Source organism: Perna viridis, chromosome 7 (genome assembly GCF_037379345.1).
Source record: "Perna viridis isolate PV_CMFRI_1.1 ecotype Kerala chromosome 7, ASM3737934v1, whole genome shotgun sequence".
NCBI classification, from domain to species: domain Eukaryota; kingdom Metazoa; phylum Mollusca; class Bivalvia; order Mytilida; family Mytilidae; genus Perna; species Perna viridis.
Window position 1 is genome coordinate 14,196,068 of NC_142451.1, and position 14,768 is coordinate 14,210,835.

Genomic DNA, 14,768 nt, shown 5'->3' on the forward strand with positions numbered 1-14,768 from the left:
AAGTATTACAACAGGATTTTGTAAAACTGTTTATACCTATACTATGTATTAATAACTTGATGGAGTCAAGGGAAGTCACTGTGTGATAACCTTTTCGATGGGATGTTATTAAATCAGTAATTCATCATTTAAGAAGGTAGACCCTTGGTAAGGGGCACAACTCTTACAAATCATTGGAACGTTTTATTCACCATTTTACATCAATCAAATGTAAGCATCAAAGTAACATGGACAGATTTCATTCTGTTTCAAAGGAAAGCTTTATCACTGATTTCAAGAGAGATGTCCCTTACCTTAGGTCTACCTCCTTAAATTGGAATGTTTTATAAGGTATTATATGGCTAATTGTTATGGTGATATGGTTCACATTATATATAGTAAGATAAGTGATAATATTTATGTTATGTTGTGCTTTGTTTTGAAAGATGTATGAGTACCGGTACCTTAGTTTTGTTGTTTATTTCAAGAAAGGTTTGACAGTACAGTATTGTTCTTAATCAGTTTTTATACAACATAAACTTTGGGCCTGTTTTCTGTTTGCTGCATTCAACTTTGGAATGAAAATCCTCTGAATTTATTTTCAGAAACTAAAGAAGTCATCCCAAGTTTGGTTCTAATGGGTTTGGTTGATTCTGAGCAAAAAAGAATGTTAGAAATACAAAGTGTAGAAACCAGAAAGTAGCAAATGATGTTAGAAATTGAAATTTCTGGGGTCACAACTCTATAGAAAGCTATTTAATTTGTCTGAATTTTTTAAAAAGGTCTTGTCATTTTTATGAATAAGCAATTAATGCTTTTCAGCTACAGATTACTACTATAGTTTTCATGTAAATATCCGAAAACTGGGGAAAAAAAGAAAAAAAAAATTGTGAAAATAAATGGGGCTATTACTCTAAAACAAGTCTTTGGATTAACTTGAAATTTTCGGGGAAGCTAGAGCTAATCACAGTGAAAAGCATAAGAAGTCTGATTTTTTCATTTATCTTTTAGGGTTTTGAAATATAGGTGAAAAATTAGTGTCAGACTCCTATAGTATACAGGTATTTTTAGTAACAGCAGCCATATTTGACAAAAATCCCCACGTCAGTTTAAGGCAGAAAGAATACCCCTAGGAACATTCATGCCAAGTTAGGTTTTAATTCAGTATTGTCAGGGAAAATTCTCAAAACATTGTAAACAAGAACTGTTGCAAGATGGATAAATGATAGCAATAACTCACATGGCCCCTTAGGCAAGGAGATCTAATAAAGGGTTAGATTCCACATATCAATGAGCCCCAAAATTTAAATGAAACATCTCCAAATTAGATGAAAATATAAGCAAATTATACAATTAAATGTCAATCCTCACAATTAAGCAGTAGTCCGAGGCCCAATGTTTGTCAAAATGGAGGTGGGCCTGTAAAATTAACTACTACAGGCCAACAGTCACTATATAAAAATGTTTTGAAAAATGTATTTCAGGCATGTGAACTGGAAAGTTAGTTGTGAAGACTGTCAATATTAATTTTCTGAAATGCATGTTTTTTGCCTATAGTTCCTAAGCAATTTGACAGAAAATCCTAAAATGAGGTAAAAATCTTTCCTTTTTTTTTGTATGGAACAGATCCTTTAGAAATACTCAAGTTGAAGCCTGGAAAACAAGTGACATGATATCATTGCCATAAAATTATACAACTGCAATATAATCTTTGTCATGAAAACCACACAATCAAACCACTAACTGCCAAAATTACCTTTCTATTCACCAATATTTAGTTGGATGTACCAGTATTCTTTCTACATCACAGAAAAAGTACAAGCAGTAGAAGAGTGTTAAAACTTGAGGTTACACAATAGAAATATGGCAGATGAAAAAAAAAAGCTTCCAATTTATATTCTTTATTGCAGTGATCCCATATCACGTCTAACACAGACTTAACAAACTGAATATAAATTATGTGTTAGAACTATTCAATATAAACATACAAAACCACAACTGAAGGCAAAAACTTCATCTCTGTAAAATTTTACAATTAATTGCCATTGATTTTCAGTAGACACAGTACATGTCTTACAGTACATACAATGTTGATTTTCATGGGATAGATTTGGCTTTCCTGGCAATCTTTAGGTAGTTACTAATGAACAAGTAAATTTGACAAGTAAATTAAACTATCATTTCAAAGGTATTGAAATCTGTCTCTAATAGAATGTTAATGTCTCTTTTTCAATTGTCTAGTTCATCGGATTATTAAGGAAAGACCAACTCCATTCCCTGAACATTGTATGTGCTATACATATAATAGCCCATAGCATAGAGTTGATTTATTTGCCTTCCTTACGGTAATGCTGTCTTTTATTAGAATAGTCCTTACTTTTAACTAACTGTTCAACAAGTTTTCACAAGGTCAACAATATCCTAGTCTAAATACCAGAAGATGTACTTCAATAACCATACTCAATAACTTATCAAAACAGTACATAAGGAAACAGGTTCATTATTCACCCTTCATTACTTATCATATGTGTACATTAGTTTTACAATATCCCATTCCCAAGAAAAAATTAAAAAGTTTAAGGTAAAAATTCTTGCGTAAGTGTTCAGATGCAAATACAAATGCACATTCAAGATCTTTAATAATATAATATTGTTCTTCACTCATTTCTTCCCATGTGAAATTCTGTATTTTTTCTGCTGATTTATGCCTTTTGAATATGTTAATTAAATATCATCTGAAGTTATCACAGACTATAGGTAATGATGCCATATATTTTTTTTAAATTAACAATCAGTTCATATTGTGTTTATCTCTCCCATAATGTTCACTTTTCTGTCTTTATACTTCTTAGATATCTCTTTCTCCATCTGAAAAAAAGAAAGAAAAGGTTGAAAAATAATTAGAAATTTAATGTAATTTTTATATGCCTGTTTTTGACAAAAGGATTAGAGTATACCACTATTTGTTAGTCTGCCCACTCACACGTTATATGACAGCTCAGAATATTAAGATTTAATTAAATTATCGGTACTAAGAGATTTTTTTAAAATAAAGTTTAATTTTTGGTTGTTTCACAATTTTCTTATTTAGAGTTATTGGACTTAAAATGTTTGGAAATGTGAAGGATATTGTGTTTCACAACCCAGCTGTTTATTAGACTATAGCACTTGTATCCAATTACTATAATTTTCTTTTCCCATAACATTAAATCATATCAGGTTCGAAATCTTTCATGGAAAAGAGATTTTAATATGATCCAAGGTACATATTACCTATGGTGACCTGGAGGTCAAACTTTCTTAATTTTGTCTACATGGCTGTCATGAGGACTTACGGATGTAAAAAACCCTGAAACGCTGAGATTTAAAATTTTTGATAAGGAAATTAGACTCATCACTTGTCAAAAAGTTTTTTAAGAAAACAGTAAACTTAAAAATTCTAATATGACATGCTTTAGCTCTTTAGACCCCTGCCATGGCAAAAAATGATAAACATGACCAACATCATAGACTCTGTCTATTCAACAATATTAAGAAACTAGACCTATTAGAATCAAAATATATCACATAACCATGGTAACCATTTATGTCGTTATTTAGAAACAATGCGACATAAATGGTCAGCTCATGGTAAAACAATGATAAAATGGAGTTTCTGTGATTTATTTCTTAAATAACCTACAGCTAATTATCATGATAAAGCAATTTTCATGAGTAAACACTAGATATTAATTATTTGACACTCACATTAATTTTTTCTTACAATTTTATTTTTGTATGAAAAGGGTTGTATCTTCTTAGCAGAGAAAGCAGAAGACAACTTCTTTTTTTGCATACACATCTCATTAATAGGGCAATAATTCTTTAAATATATATAGAATTCCTATATGTATACCTGTTTTTGCATTTCCTTAGTTTTCTTTATAATAAGATCTAACTTGGGCTGTATTTCTGCCTGTTCATCTTTCGATTCCTGGCATTTTACTAACATTTCTTTTTCATGGAAAGTCATTTTATCAGCTAATGTCAATGTCTGCTTCAAATCATCTTTCAATCTGTCTACATATCTGTGTTTATCAAAAAAAAAATAAGACAGGTTACAGAAAATGGTTTTGGAATAGCTAAATTCAGCCGTACTTTATCCAAACTGATTTCTCTTTTTGGTACTTTTCACTTCAGTAATTAGACAAAATACATTCAGTATTATTACATGTATTTCATATTTCAGAAATTCCTGCTCTAAATGCTATATTTGGTTTAAGTCAGCAAATTATTTGTCCAGGCAAAACATAGAAGCCTTACTACCTGAGATTCAAAAAAGGATGGCCTATAATGGAGAATAATTTGTTTTCGTCTGTCTTACCTAGGTGAATTTCTTATTAACATCAAATGCTGCATTTTGACTGATGTCAACTGACTGTTGATATCCTTGATCTTCTGTAACATAGCAACCACAGTTTCCATGGTAACCTGAACTGATGATGGTGCTGACTGAAACTGACTGCTAGATAAAATGTTGCCCTCTCCTTCTATTTCTTCCAATCTTTGTGTAAGGAAGGCATCAAGCTGTAAGATAAGATGTTTGAAAGCAAGTTGGAAGAAAGTTTGTTAAAAAAGTTGTATATTACAAATTGTAATTAATGATCAAATAGGAAATTGCAAGAAAAAAAATAGCATTTTACTGTAAAACAGCAATTCCGACAATTAAATAATGATACTTCCATGAACACAATTTGACCTGTATTATCTTATTTGTATATAAAAGGGTTAAAATTATTATCTATATATAAGTTTTATCAAAACACTCACCTCTAGAAGATCATCAATAAACAAAGCTCTAGTTTTTGGATTATCCAATATAGTCAATGCATCGTTTCCCTTAGCAACACCGTCCTCTGAAAAATATTGTAGGAATTAAAAAAAAAAACATATGAATGCGGCACAAGTTACCTAGAAATGTGTTTTCTATAGCTATTTGATCACATAAACCACATAGTTATCATAGTGAAAACTGAGTACATAGAAATACTCACTATGTTTGTCATACATGAAACTTTTGAAATGAAATGCTCTATGGGGAACAGCTTGATACTACCACTTTTAAAAGTTTTGGCAAATATAGATCATTCAAACTTGATGCACTGTGATTAACTGAAACATCTTAGTTTTCTGACACAAAAAAGCTTGTAAAAAAACTCAAAAATGGAAATTTAAATGTGGCTTTTATGTTACAATATCCAAAATCTAAAATCACAGCAAGATTCAACATTTGATTTTGATGAAATCTAACAATGAATAATTTGGGTCCTTCAAGCCTAATGTGCACGAATACTTGGTTGGATTCAGCTTTTTTAAGTACTCCAGCAATTCAATTTTTGTTGAAATCAATCAAAGTCAAATTCTGGACCAATATTTTGACTAACTTGAAACTATAATTTTAAATTCACAGTTACTGGTAATTTGAACATAATCAAAGGACTGAAAATATTCAACTTCTGATGAAATCAAAGAAAGATTAATTTTTTACTCCAAAAAACTTGAACTGGAACCAAAACCAAAATTCCCTCAGATTTAGCATATAAAAGAAACCATAAAATAAAGCCTTCAAATAAAACTTCAAATATCTTGAAGAAAATGTGAATGAAGTATGCTTCCTATTTTTTCTATCCCCTAAAAATCAATACTTCCTCCTGCAATCCAGCATACTTTCAGAATTTCAACCTACCTCCATGTTCCACTATAACTAGATCACTGTAATCAATACCATTACTCTCTTTATCTGGTTCTACTATATTAAAATCTATGGCATCCTACAGATATGGAAAAAAAAAACCCTAAATAGATTGATTTTTATAGACAGTATATAAATATATGCGTATCAATCAAATGCCATTCATAGATAATTAAATAGCAACAACTAAAAACATAGTCGCCAAATTGTGTTTATTAGATTTTAAAAAAAAATATGCTAGCTTCTCAAGCCCCGTTGCATCCCTAAAAACCCTCCCGCATCTGTGATTTTTAATATGGTAAAATCCGGAAATTTCATATCTGTTCCAGAAATTTTCATATCCAGTCTGGAATCGACTTTTAATTAGTTAACAGAATCATCTGCGTGCTTGACAGAAAGGTAAAAAGTATGATGCAAATGATGCTTTATTTAACATTGATCATTAAAAACGAAATTTTGTCTCGTGGCGGAGAGATGGCTCTTATTTCTTGCCACATCTCCGTAAAGTTTTAATGCCATGGAGTATTTTATTTAACATCTCAACACCCTGTTGTTCAATTCGATGAAATTTCTCGAAAAAAAAAGAAAACTTGCTTCTGATCAAATAAAAAAAAGCCTCCCTTCCGCATCAATTTTTTTTAAAAAGTGGCTTGAGGAGAACCTAGGCTTTTTTTTGTATGGCCGTATCGTAAAGCAAGTAATTTTTGTGGGGTGCTGATTTTGGCATATTTTAGTGGTCTGTCTATTAAAGTGTCAAAATGAATTCTGAAAAATATTTACTCTGTGTTACAGTAATAGTGCATGATTTAGCATCCACCAAAATTAGAAATGCCAAAATTTGTCGTAACACCTTTTTGCCTTTAAATTACCAAATTTTACCCTGCCAAAATAACCCACGATATAATACTTATAGAATCTATTTCAATGACTTTCGAAGTATGAAACAATAAAAATGTCTTAACATAGAAACTGAGAATTCTGATTTGCTGAAACAATCTTATAACAGTTTGTACGACAAAATTTCAGTAATAGTCTTCGAATTTGCAAGGACTATGCAAATTTCATTTTATTCATATTAGCTAAACATACTGCTGGTCCCTAATTTTTATTCTTTTCCAAACAATTATCACCTACCTTCCAAATTTCCTACCAACCATTACCAGTTACCAGTAATTCTGTCTACTGAACTAACCTGATTATCTCCTCCATCTGTACCGCCTGTTTCTAACGTGATTTCAGACATATCAAAGTTAATGTCATCACCAAAGTCAATATCACCATTATTAGTATCTCCAGTTAATCCTATATCTCCCCAGTCAATCTGTTGTACAGATAGAATTTCAAAATAACTCATTTTATAAATTTGGGCGGTTGTCTCATGGACATTTTCCACATATTTCCTTTATTCATAGTTAATTTTGTTTCTTTGTCTTTATTTTATTCAATTAAGCATAAGAGATAATAAAATTTAAACATTTGACTTTCTATTTTTAATGGTTAATATGCGTGATCAAAGCAGATATTCACAATCACAGCTTCCATTTGCACCATAATAACCTAACTTTGAAATTATTTAAAAATCTTTTTTTCTGATTTACTCTTTTGCCATTCAGCAATTTATAAAGAAATTTCAAACAGTGTATGAAACAAAGATACTTATGAAGATCATAGATATTTTAAAATAATTCTCCCATTTACAATGTTACCTACATCAGTAGAATCTGTAGTGACTGGGTCTTGTTCATCAGTAGTATCTATAACAATCTTGGTCTGGTCTACTTTCTCTGGTTTGGTTCCTGTTCTCCATTCATATGTTGTAGTATTACCATTCTTTATCACATGACTTAACATTGGTAGACTATCCTTACCAGCATCACTGTATTAATAGATTGATAACATTTTTGAATAATTTAATTAATTGTATATCATTCCATACTCAACGATTAAAAACCAAAAGAACGTTTAGATAATGATCCAATTCTTAATATTTTGATTTGAATCCTTTAGATATTAAACTAAAAGGAATATCTCTAATTTTTTAACAGGTTATGCAAAATAACCTGGCCTAAGACAGTTTAAAATGTAAATGGCCACTAACCAGGTTTTTTCAATATAAATATGTTCAAAAATTAAAAACATTCCTTAATTACATATATTAGATCAAGTCCATTGTTGTCACTAAAGTATGTACATTTAATTTAAATACAAGCTAATGATATAACAGATACACATGAACAGAAAACAGATGACACTTCCTCTGCCTGTACTACTGACCATCACTCCCAGATAACACTTGCCCTACCTGTGCTACTGATCATCACTCCCAGATAACACTTGCCCTATCTGTGCTACTGACCATCACTCCCTGAAAAAACCTGCCCTACCTGTACTACTGATTATTACTCCCAGTTAACACTTGCCCTACCTGTGCTACTGTCCATCACTTACAGAAAACACTTTCCCTACCTGTGCTACTGACCATTACTCCCAGATACCACTTGCCCTACCTGTGCTACTGATCATCACTCCCAGAAAACACTTGCCCTACCTGTGCTACTGATCATCACTCCCAGATAACACTTGCCCTACCTGTGCTACTGACCATCACTCCCAGATACCACTTGCCCTACCTGTGCTACTGACCATCACTCCCAGATACCACTTGCCCTACCTGTGCTATTGACCATCACTCCCCGATACCACTTGCCCTACCTGTGCTACTAACCATCACTCCAAGATAACACTTGCCCTACCTGTGCTACTGACCATCACTCCCAGTTAACACTAGCACTACCTGTACTACTGATCACTCCATTGTTTTTAGGATTCTAGATGCTCATTATACCGTAAATATCTATTGATATCTTTCCTTTATAGCATTTAATTAAGACCTTTTTTCTTTCGTGAAATTTCCATCATCATTATCATTTTTAACAGAAAATTCAAGTAACAAAATAACAAGTATATAACACTATGTAACCAAATTCAAATGAAAGATCAGTCTGTTCATAACTAGTACAAACATTCACTAAGTCAATATATAAAGGATAAGACTTCCAAAATAAAACTCTAAACTGAAGTGATGACTCATATAGCCAGTGACTGATAGGCAGTTGTAAACAAAATTGTTACAAATATTTGTGTTCTGAGCCAACAGATGGGCAGACAAATGCTAAAAGATCCATAACTCCTTCTTGAGCTAAAAACTTGAAATAGTTTAACAATCAATTTATTTACTCTTTCACTAAGAAGTTGATAAAATCTCTGTAATATTCTAAAGCTGTCTTTAATCCACCAGTAGAATCACAAATTTTGTCAAAAGTTGTTGGTAGATCTTCAACAAGTTTGGCTAATTCTGATTTGATTTTCTTGCCCTGCATAAAAAATATTTAAATTAATCAAGAGTGCTATTTATTAACAAGCATTTTTTTCATAAGTATGGGACTCTTCATCAGTGGTACTACACACTTGCATTTTTTCTATAGCATGAAGACTATTAAATTTAATATGCATTTACTGGACTTGTATACATTTGTGCTAGTATTTAAATTATATGAAATGTTTATTTCAGTCCCCTTTTGACACTTATTTTTAAAATCAAAACTAACCTTCTTCTCCTTGTTTGTAACATTCCAGTAAAATTTTATAAAGATCAAACAACCAAATTCAAGTTATTGACCAAAAACCAAGTGTCTTTAGATGATGACATTAAGATGACATGAACTATGACAGTGCTATATCATTACACAACCACAATTTTTTGGAGTTGCATAAAAATGAATACAAATGGTATAGTAATTTGATAAATGTACCTCAATGCCAAGTTGTTTACAAGTCGACTCATATTTTTTCTTCAGATCTGTACACCTGGCTGCATAATCACCCTCTTTCTTTACACATTCCTACAAGATGTTAACTTATGTTATCTATTTCAATTACCTTTATATAATATGCAGTTACTCACAGAAATTTTGGTATATTCTACTGTTATCTGTTCATTCTATTTCTAGGGAGTTAAGAAAATGTTTTTATTTTGTGAAAGACTTCTCAAATTTGAATAAAGTATCTAAAACAAAATCAAAGATTATAGTGCATGAATTTCAATAAGACTCATTAATAATATGATTCAATGTCTGACATAATCTCAATTGAAAACTTCAAAAGTATTGAAATTCTCCAAAAATATGCTATGTGCTCCTGGACATTAAGTTCTTATTTTATTTCCCATTAAATTTTTGGAGCTACAGTTGATTCTTTCAACCTTCTGCATCTGTTGACACTTTGCTATTTGTTTCTTGAGAGCAGGAATTTCATAGTTGACATTTCTAGCAACCATTTGAGCAGTTTCAGCTGAAATATAGTTAAAGTCAAATATAAACTAATCAATATTTAATGTTATCACATTTTACTTTTTGTCTAAATTATGATGGCTACTGGGTATTTTTTATAATCAAGAAATGTAAGTAATTGGAACACTTTTGACGTCTGTACGTCTGTATGATTACAATACTGCTCATTGTATTGATGCTTAATTAATCCACAAACAACTAGAGTAGCAGTGTCACATACAGTACACTTATAATGCAACAAACTTCACTAAAAATAAAAATGAACTCACCTAAATATACACCATCTGTTTCATATAACTTTATTACATCCAACCAGTCCTGAAAAAAAAATATACAAATGATTTCATATAGTTCATGAAATGAACTCAAACTTCAACTAAATGAGAAATACTGTAAATAGGATGGCAAAGAGAATTCACCAACTTCAAGTTGAGCTTTCTCTCAAATAAAAGACAAATTCCTGAAACCTTTTCTTCTTTCTTGAATGCATTAATATACATGTACATGTAAATCTTAATCTACAGATAAGATTGATTAACCAACAGCCATATATAAATTCATTCTACATATTTTTTATGAAATAACTTAAAAATACAATAATTTTAAACTAATGTTCAATAATTTACAGTAGATAATTATTCTTCATTTTCAATTAACCTTCATTTTCTGGGAAGAGTACTGTCCAATCATGTTTTTCTTCCCAAATTCTGTGTCTTTTAACAGATCAACAATCTTCTGGCAGTGGAAGTAATTAATATCTGTGAACGGAAAAATCAAATTACAACACTGAAAGAAAATCTAACGATAAATTTATCCGAAAAGTAGATTTAAGCACTGTAAACTTGCCATTGTTTCATTTCGTTTGGTTAAAGTACATGTGCTAAAATGTTCAATGATCTTTCCCCATATATTTTGTTCACTAGCTAGTGGAACTGCACTGTACGTACATAATGACATTTTCATTGCAAAAACAGTAAATTATTCAATCACTGACAATCACTCATCCCAATGCTTACTCACATGTCCCTTCTAACATTTTGGAAATTTCCTCTACAGCAGGCATATCCTGTATGGCTTTGTTTATTTTTTCTCTTGTCTGTGCTGCTATTTTTTGCCATTCTTGATTGCAGTGTCTTCTGTTTATTAACCAATCTACAAAAACATGATTTTTTTCCATTCATCCATCAATTTTATGCTGCCATACAAAACTTAAACCACTACAATTTCCTTTATCTATTCAAATTTTATACACTTCAAAAACCCAAGTGCTGATAAAACTAGAAATACAGGTACTGAGAGCAAGCGAATACCCCTGCTTCAGAACATGGAGTTAAATGTATAGCCTTTAGGCTCAATTGCCTTCCTTTGAAGTCCTCCAACAATAAAAATATACCTTCATACACATCCACATATTATGTCTAAACTTACTATGAAATTTCATCAAATACCTTGAGTTGCTTTGGAGGAATTGCGCCGACAAGGTTTTTTAACATGAAAAACCCGTAAGTTGGATTTATCTCCCTTATGAGTCCTCTAACAATAACTATATTCCTTATCAAACATCTACATATGATGCCAAACCTCCATATTAAGTTTCATCAAAATCCCTCAAGCGGTTTAGAAAGAGTTACACTGACAAGGTTTAAACAACTAAAAGCCTTGAGTTGGATTATCCCCCTTTAGGGTCCTCTGACAATAACTATATTCCTTAACACAGATCTACAAATGATGCCCAACCTCCATAAAAAAATTCATTAAAATCCTTTGAGTGATTTAGGAAGAGTTGCATTAACAAGGTTTTAACATATTAAACTCTACAGTTGGATAATCTCCCTTTCCAATCCTCTGACCTTTTCTTTATACACATCTACATAATATGATGCCAAACTCCCCTGTAAAATTTCATGAAAATACCATGAGTTGTGCTGATAAGAAATGTGGACAGACAGACGGAGTAATTTCTATAAATCCCCCACACTATGCATGAACAATTGTACAAATACATCATACTTATTTTAATGTGAGTTAGCAAAATCTCTGATGGACAGACAATATGAATGAGAAATTTGCTAGGTATACACATTTTCACCAATTATATATGAAGTCCCCTAAATTTTCAAACAGTCAATGGTACATGCAGTTATAATTTGATTTTTGACAGGGTCATGGCTTATGATACAGTTGCACTAAATATTTTAGCACAGGTATCTGAAATTAATTTGATTAGAATGGTTTAATATCACTGCGCAAAAATTCTTTGTAAAGCCAAATGAGCTGTGTACTATGCTTCTTATATTTTTTTGCATAGCGCTAATTCAACACATTTGTAGATTCTCACCTGTGCTTTCTCACCTGTGCTTTCCTCATATTTACAAATTTTGTTTTAGTTGATTTCTCTTTAAGTCTAAAACACAAGTACCATGACTTCTTATGAGGCTGACTTCTTTAGAAAAGCAGAGGATGCTTACCCTACCGGTGCACCTGGTCCATGCTCCCACTTTTTAGTGGAGTCCGAGTTGCTCATTTGCTTTTGTTACTTTGTGTGTATGATTTTAGTTACTTTATGTTCTTTGTTGTGTATGTCCGTTTTCCATGCCTGGTCTTTGTCCCTGGATTACATTCTTTTGATTACCGTTATAACCTTCGTTCCCTTGATTATTCTTTAACAAGAGATTTAACATATCATAGTTTTACTTTCCTCTTTCTTCTACCCTAGACTTGACTTTAAATGAGCAACTTTATGGGGGGTTCTAGAAAAAGCAGAGGTTGCTTACCCTACTGTTGCACCTGGTCCAAGCTCCTAGTTTTTAGTGGAGTCAGAGTTGCTCATTTACTTTTGTTTCTTTGTATGTATTATTTTGGTTATTCTATGTTCTTAGTTGTCCTGGATTACATTCTTTTGATTTCCACTAGAATCTTGATTCCCTTGATTACTTTTGGACATGCAAAACCAAAACTGGAATACAGTAGACTTATTATGCCAACAAAGCATGTCAATCAACAGGTTAACAGTTCTTACCTAATAACTTGTTATAGTGAATATCAATAGGTAAAGATGATATCTGTGACTCTGATGCCATATTTCAAGACCTGCAAAAAATGTATACATCACAACAGCAATGCTTGATATTCCTGGTTTTTGTGTTATCATATTTTACTAGCAATAAATGCAATAAACTAAAATTTAGCATGTTTTGCCAGGCTTTTACTCGTTGCATTTTTATGATATATAAATATATATGGACATTCTCATTATAATATTTTTTCAAGAATCTAATTGTCAATTATTGGTACTAAAAGCTGTTTTGCTCATACTCACTTCTTCTATGTTGACAATAAAAGATAATTGTATCAGCATAACACAATCAATCAGCAAAATCTATGATTTTCATGTTGGAACAGAATGGTAGCAATGTGTTTAACACAGAAATATTTTTCATAATTCTGTTCCAAATTACATTTTGTATTATTCTACTGAAATCTTTGCAATGAATAATGCATTTACATATAGGAAATAGAATCTTAAACCTTGGTTCACTCACCAGGCACATTTTGAAAGCACACAATTTCACCAGAAAACCTTTTAAATACTGTAATACTGTACTCTCCTACACCTATGAGGAAGCATTAGCCTTAATTGGAAGTGAAGCATTTGATTGGGACCATCATTTAAAATGGATTCAAGCTAACGGTACAGGAATTTTTAGACAAAATTCTATACATTAAAGAGCCACTTTGCTCACTTCTAACACGCCTGAAAAAAATTATGAAAAGTGTTTCACTGGAAGTGTTTAAGGTTTCATCTTCCATATTATGTACCCTGAAGAAAAAAAAAAATAAATGTACTGGTCAAAGAGTAGATCTCATCAATTTCATGACAGAACAAATTCTTGCCATCTGCTCACTAAAGTTTTATTCCTCAATGAAAATTGTTATATGATATTTCATTTTTTAGAGCAAAATATCAGCAATCTGACCTTTCTTAAGTTTTTGGCATGAACTTGTTTCTCAGGAGAGGACAAAACATTGGTTGGCATGAATAACTTGCTGGGGAGAACTAGCACTATTAGTTCAAATAATCCATGACCAGTACATGTACAATGTAAAATGTTTGACCATACTTCAATTAAACCAATAAGCTCCTAGATAAAAATGGGGGTATAGGCCTATGTTAGTCCAAGCGCTTCATGTTTCACCTGTTTAATTTGAGTTGATCAATATAATTTAATGTATCTTTGAGCAATGCCAGAAATAATTAACTTAAATTGTACAATATAATTTATATGTCATGTTATTCCTGGACATATTTCAGTTTCAAGATCTGTTGTAGCAATGGGATGAGTCAACTTAAACTACAATACAAGACAGTTACCAATGATTAAGGAACACCTATTCAGTTGATTTAATGAAAAAGATTGTTCTTCCTTACAAAGTGTAGGCAGCTGTTTTCTTCACCATTTACATAGACACTTGTCACGTTGACAGATTTGTTTTGGTATAACCGGAAATTGCAATTTAGGTAGATCAAATTTACTGACTTATTTTAAAGGAAATTTATATTATATTTGGTTTGTTTCAATATATTTTTTTACCTTTTTACCTAAATTTTATCAGCAAATATTTACCAAATATTTGTATACAATTCATTTATTTACTATAACTTATCATTAAAATTATAATTTACCTGTCTTCTATTCCTCCTTTTAGCA

The 14,768-nt window shown here is 31.4% G+C and overlaps 1 protein-coding gene across 2 annotated transcripts; it reads right to left on the reverse strand.

Moving 5' to 3' along the window:
* Positions 1-1,864: 1,864 nt before the first annotated feature.
* LOC148611427 (CDK5 regulatory subunit-associated protein 3-like) lies at positions 1,865-14,589 on the reverse strand. 2 transcript variants are annotated; one of them, XM_088592040.1, is made up of 15 exons: positions 14,489-14,589; positions 13,079-13,149; positions 11,080-11,211; positions 10,717-10,817; positions 10,329-10,377; positions 9,972-10,060; positions 9,523-9,612; positions 8,948-9,084; positions 7,421-7,586; positions 6,903-7,031; positions 5,705-5,789; positions 4,789-4,874; positions 4,343-4,545; positions 3,875-4,046; positions 1,865-2,847 (listed from the first exon to the last, which is right to left on the reverse strand). In XM_088592040.1, exons 2-15 carry the CDS (start codon positions 13,137-13,139, stop codon positions 2,776-2,778), a joined length of 1,572 nt encoding a protein of 523 aa, XP_088448166.1. In that variant the 5' UTR covers positions 13,140-13,149; positions 14,489-14,589; the 3' UTR covers positions 1,865-2,775. The 2 variants fall into 2 exon arrangements, with proteins under 2 accessions (XP_088448166.1, XP_088448167.1); XM_088592041.1 differs by having other exon boundaries at positions 14,432-14,561.
* Between the last annotated feature and the right edge of the window lie 179 nt (positions 14,590-14,768).

Excerpts from the sequence above, each read along its gene's own strand:
- LOC148611427 (XM_088592040.1), bottom strand. The coding sequence starts at position 13,139 with ATGGCATCAGAGTCACAGATATCATCTTTACCTATTGATATTCACTAT. Across the intron at positions 11,212-13,078 it reads TCACTATAACAAGTTATTAG|ATTGGTTAATAAACAGAAGA; the intron begins GTAAGAACTGTT and ends ATGTTTTTGTAG. Across the intron at positions 4,546-4,788 it reads TTATTGATGATCTTCTAGAG|CTTGATGCCTTCCTTACACA; the intron begins GTGAGTGTTTTG and ends CTTATCTTACAG.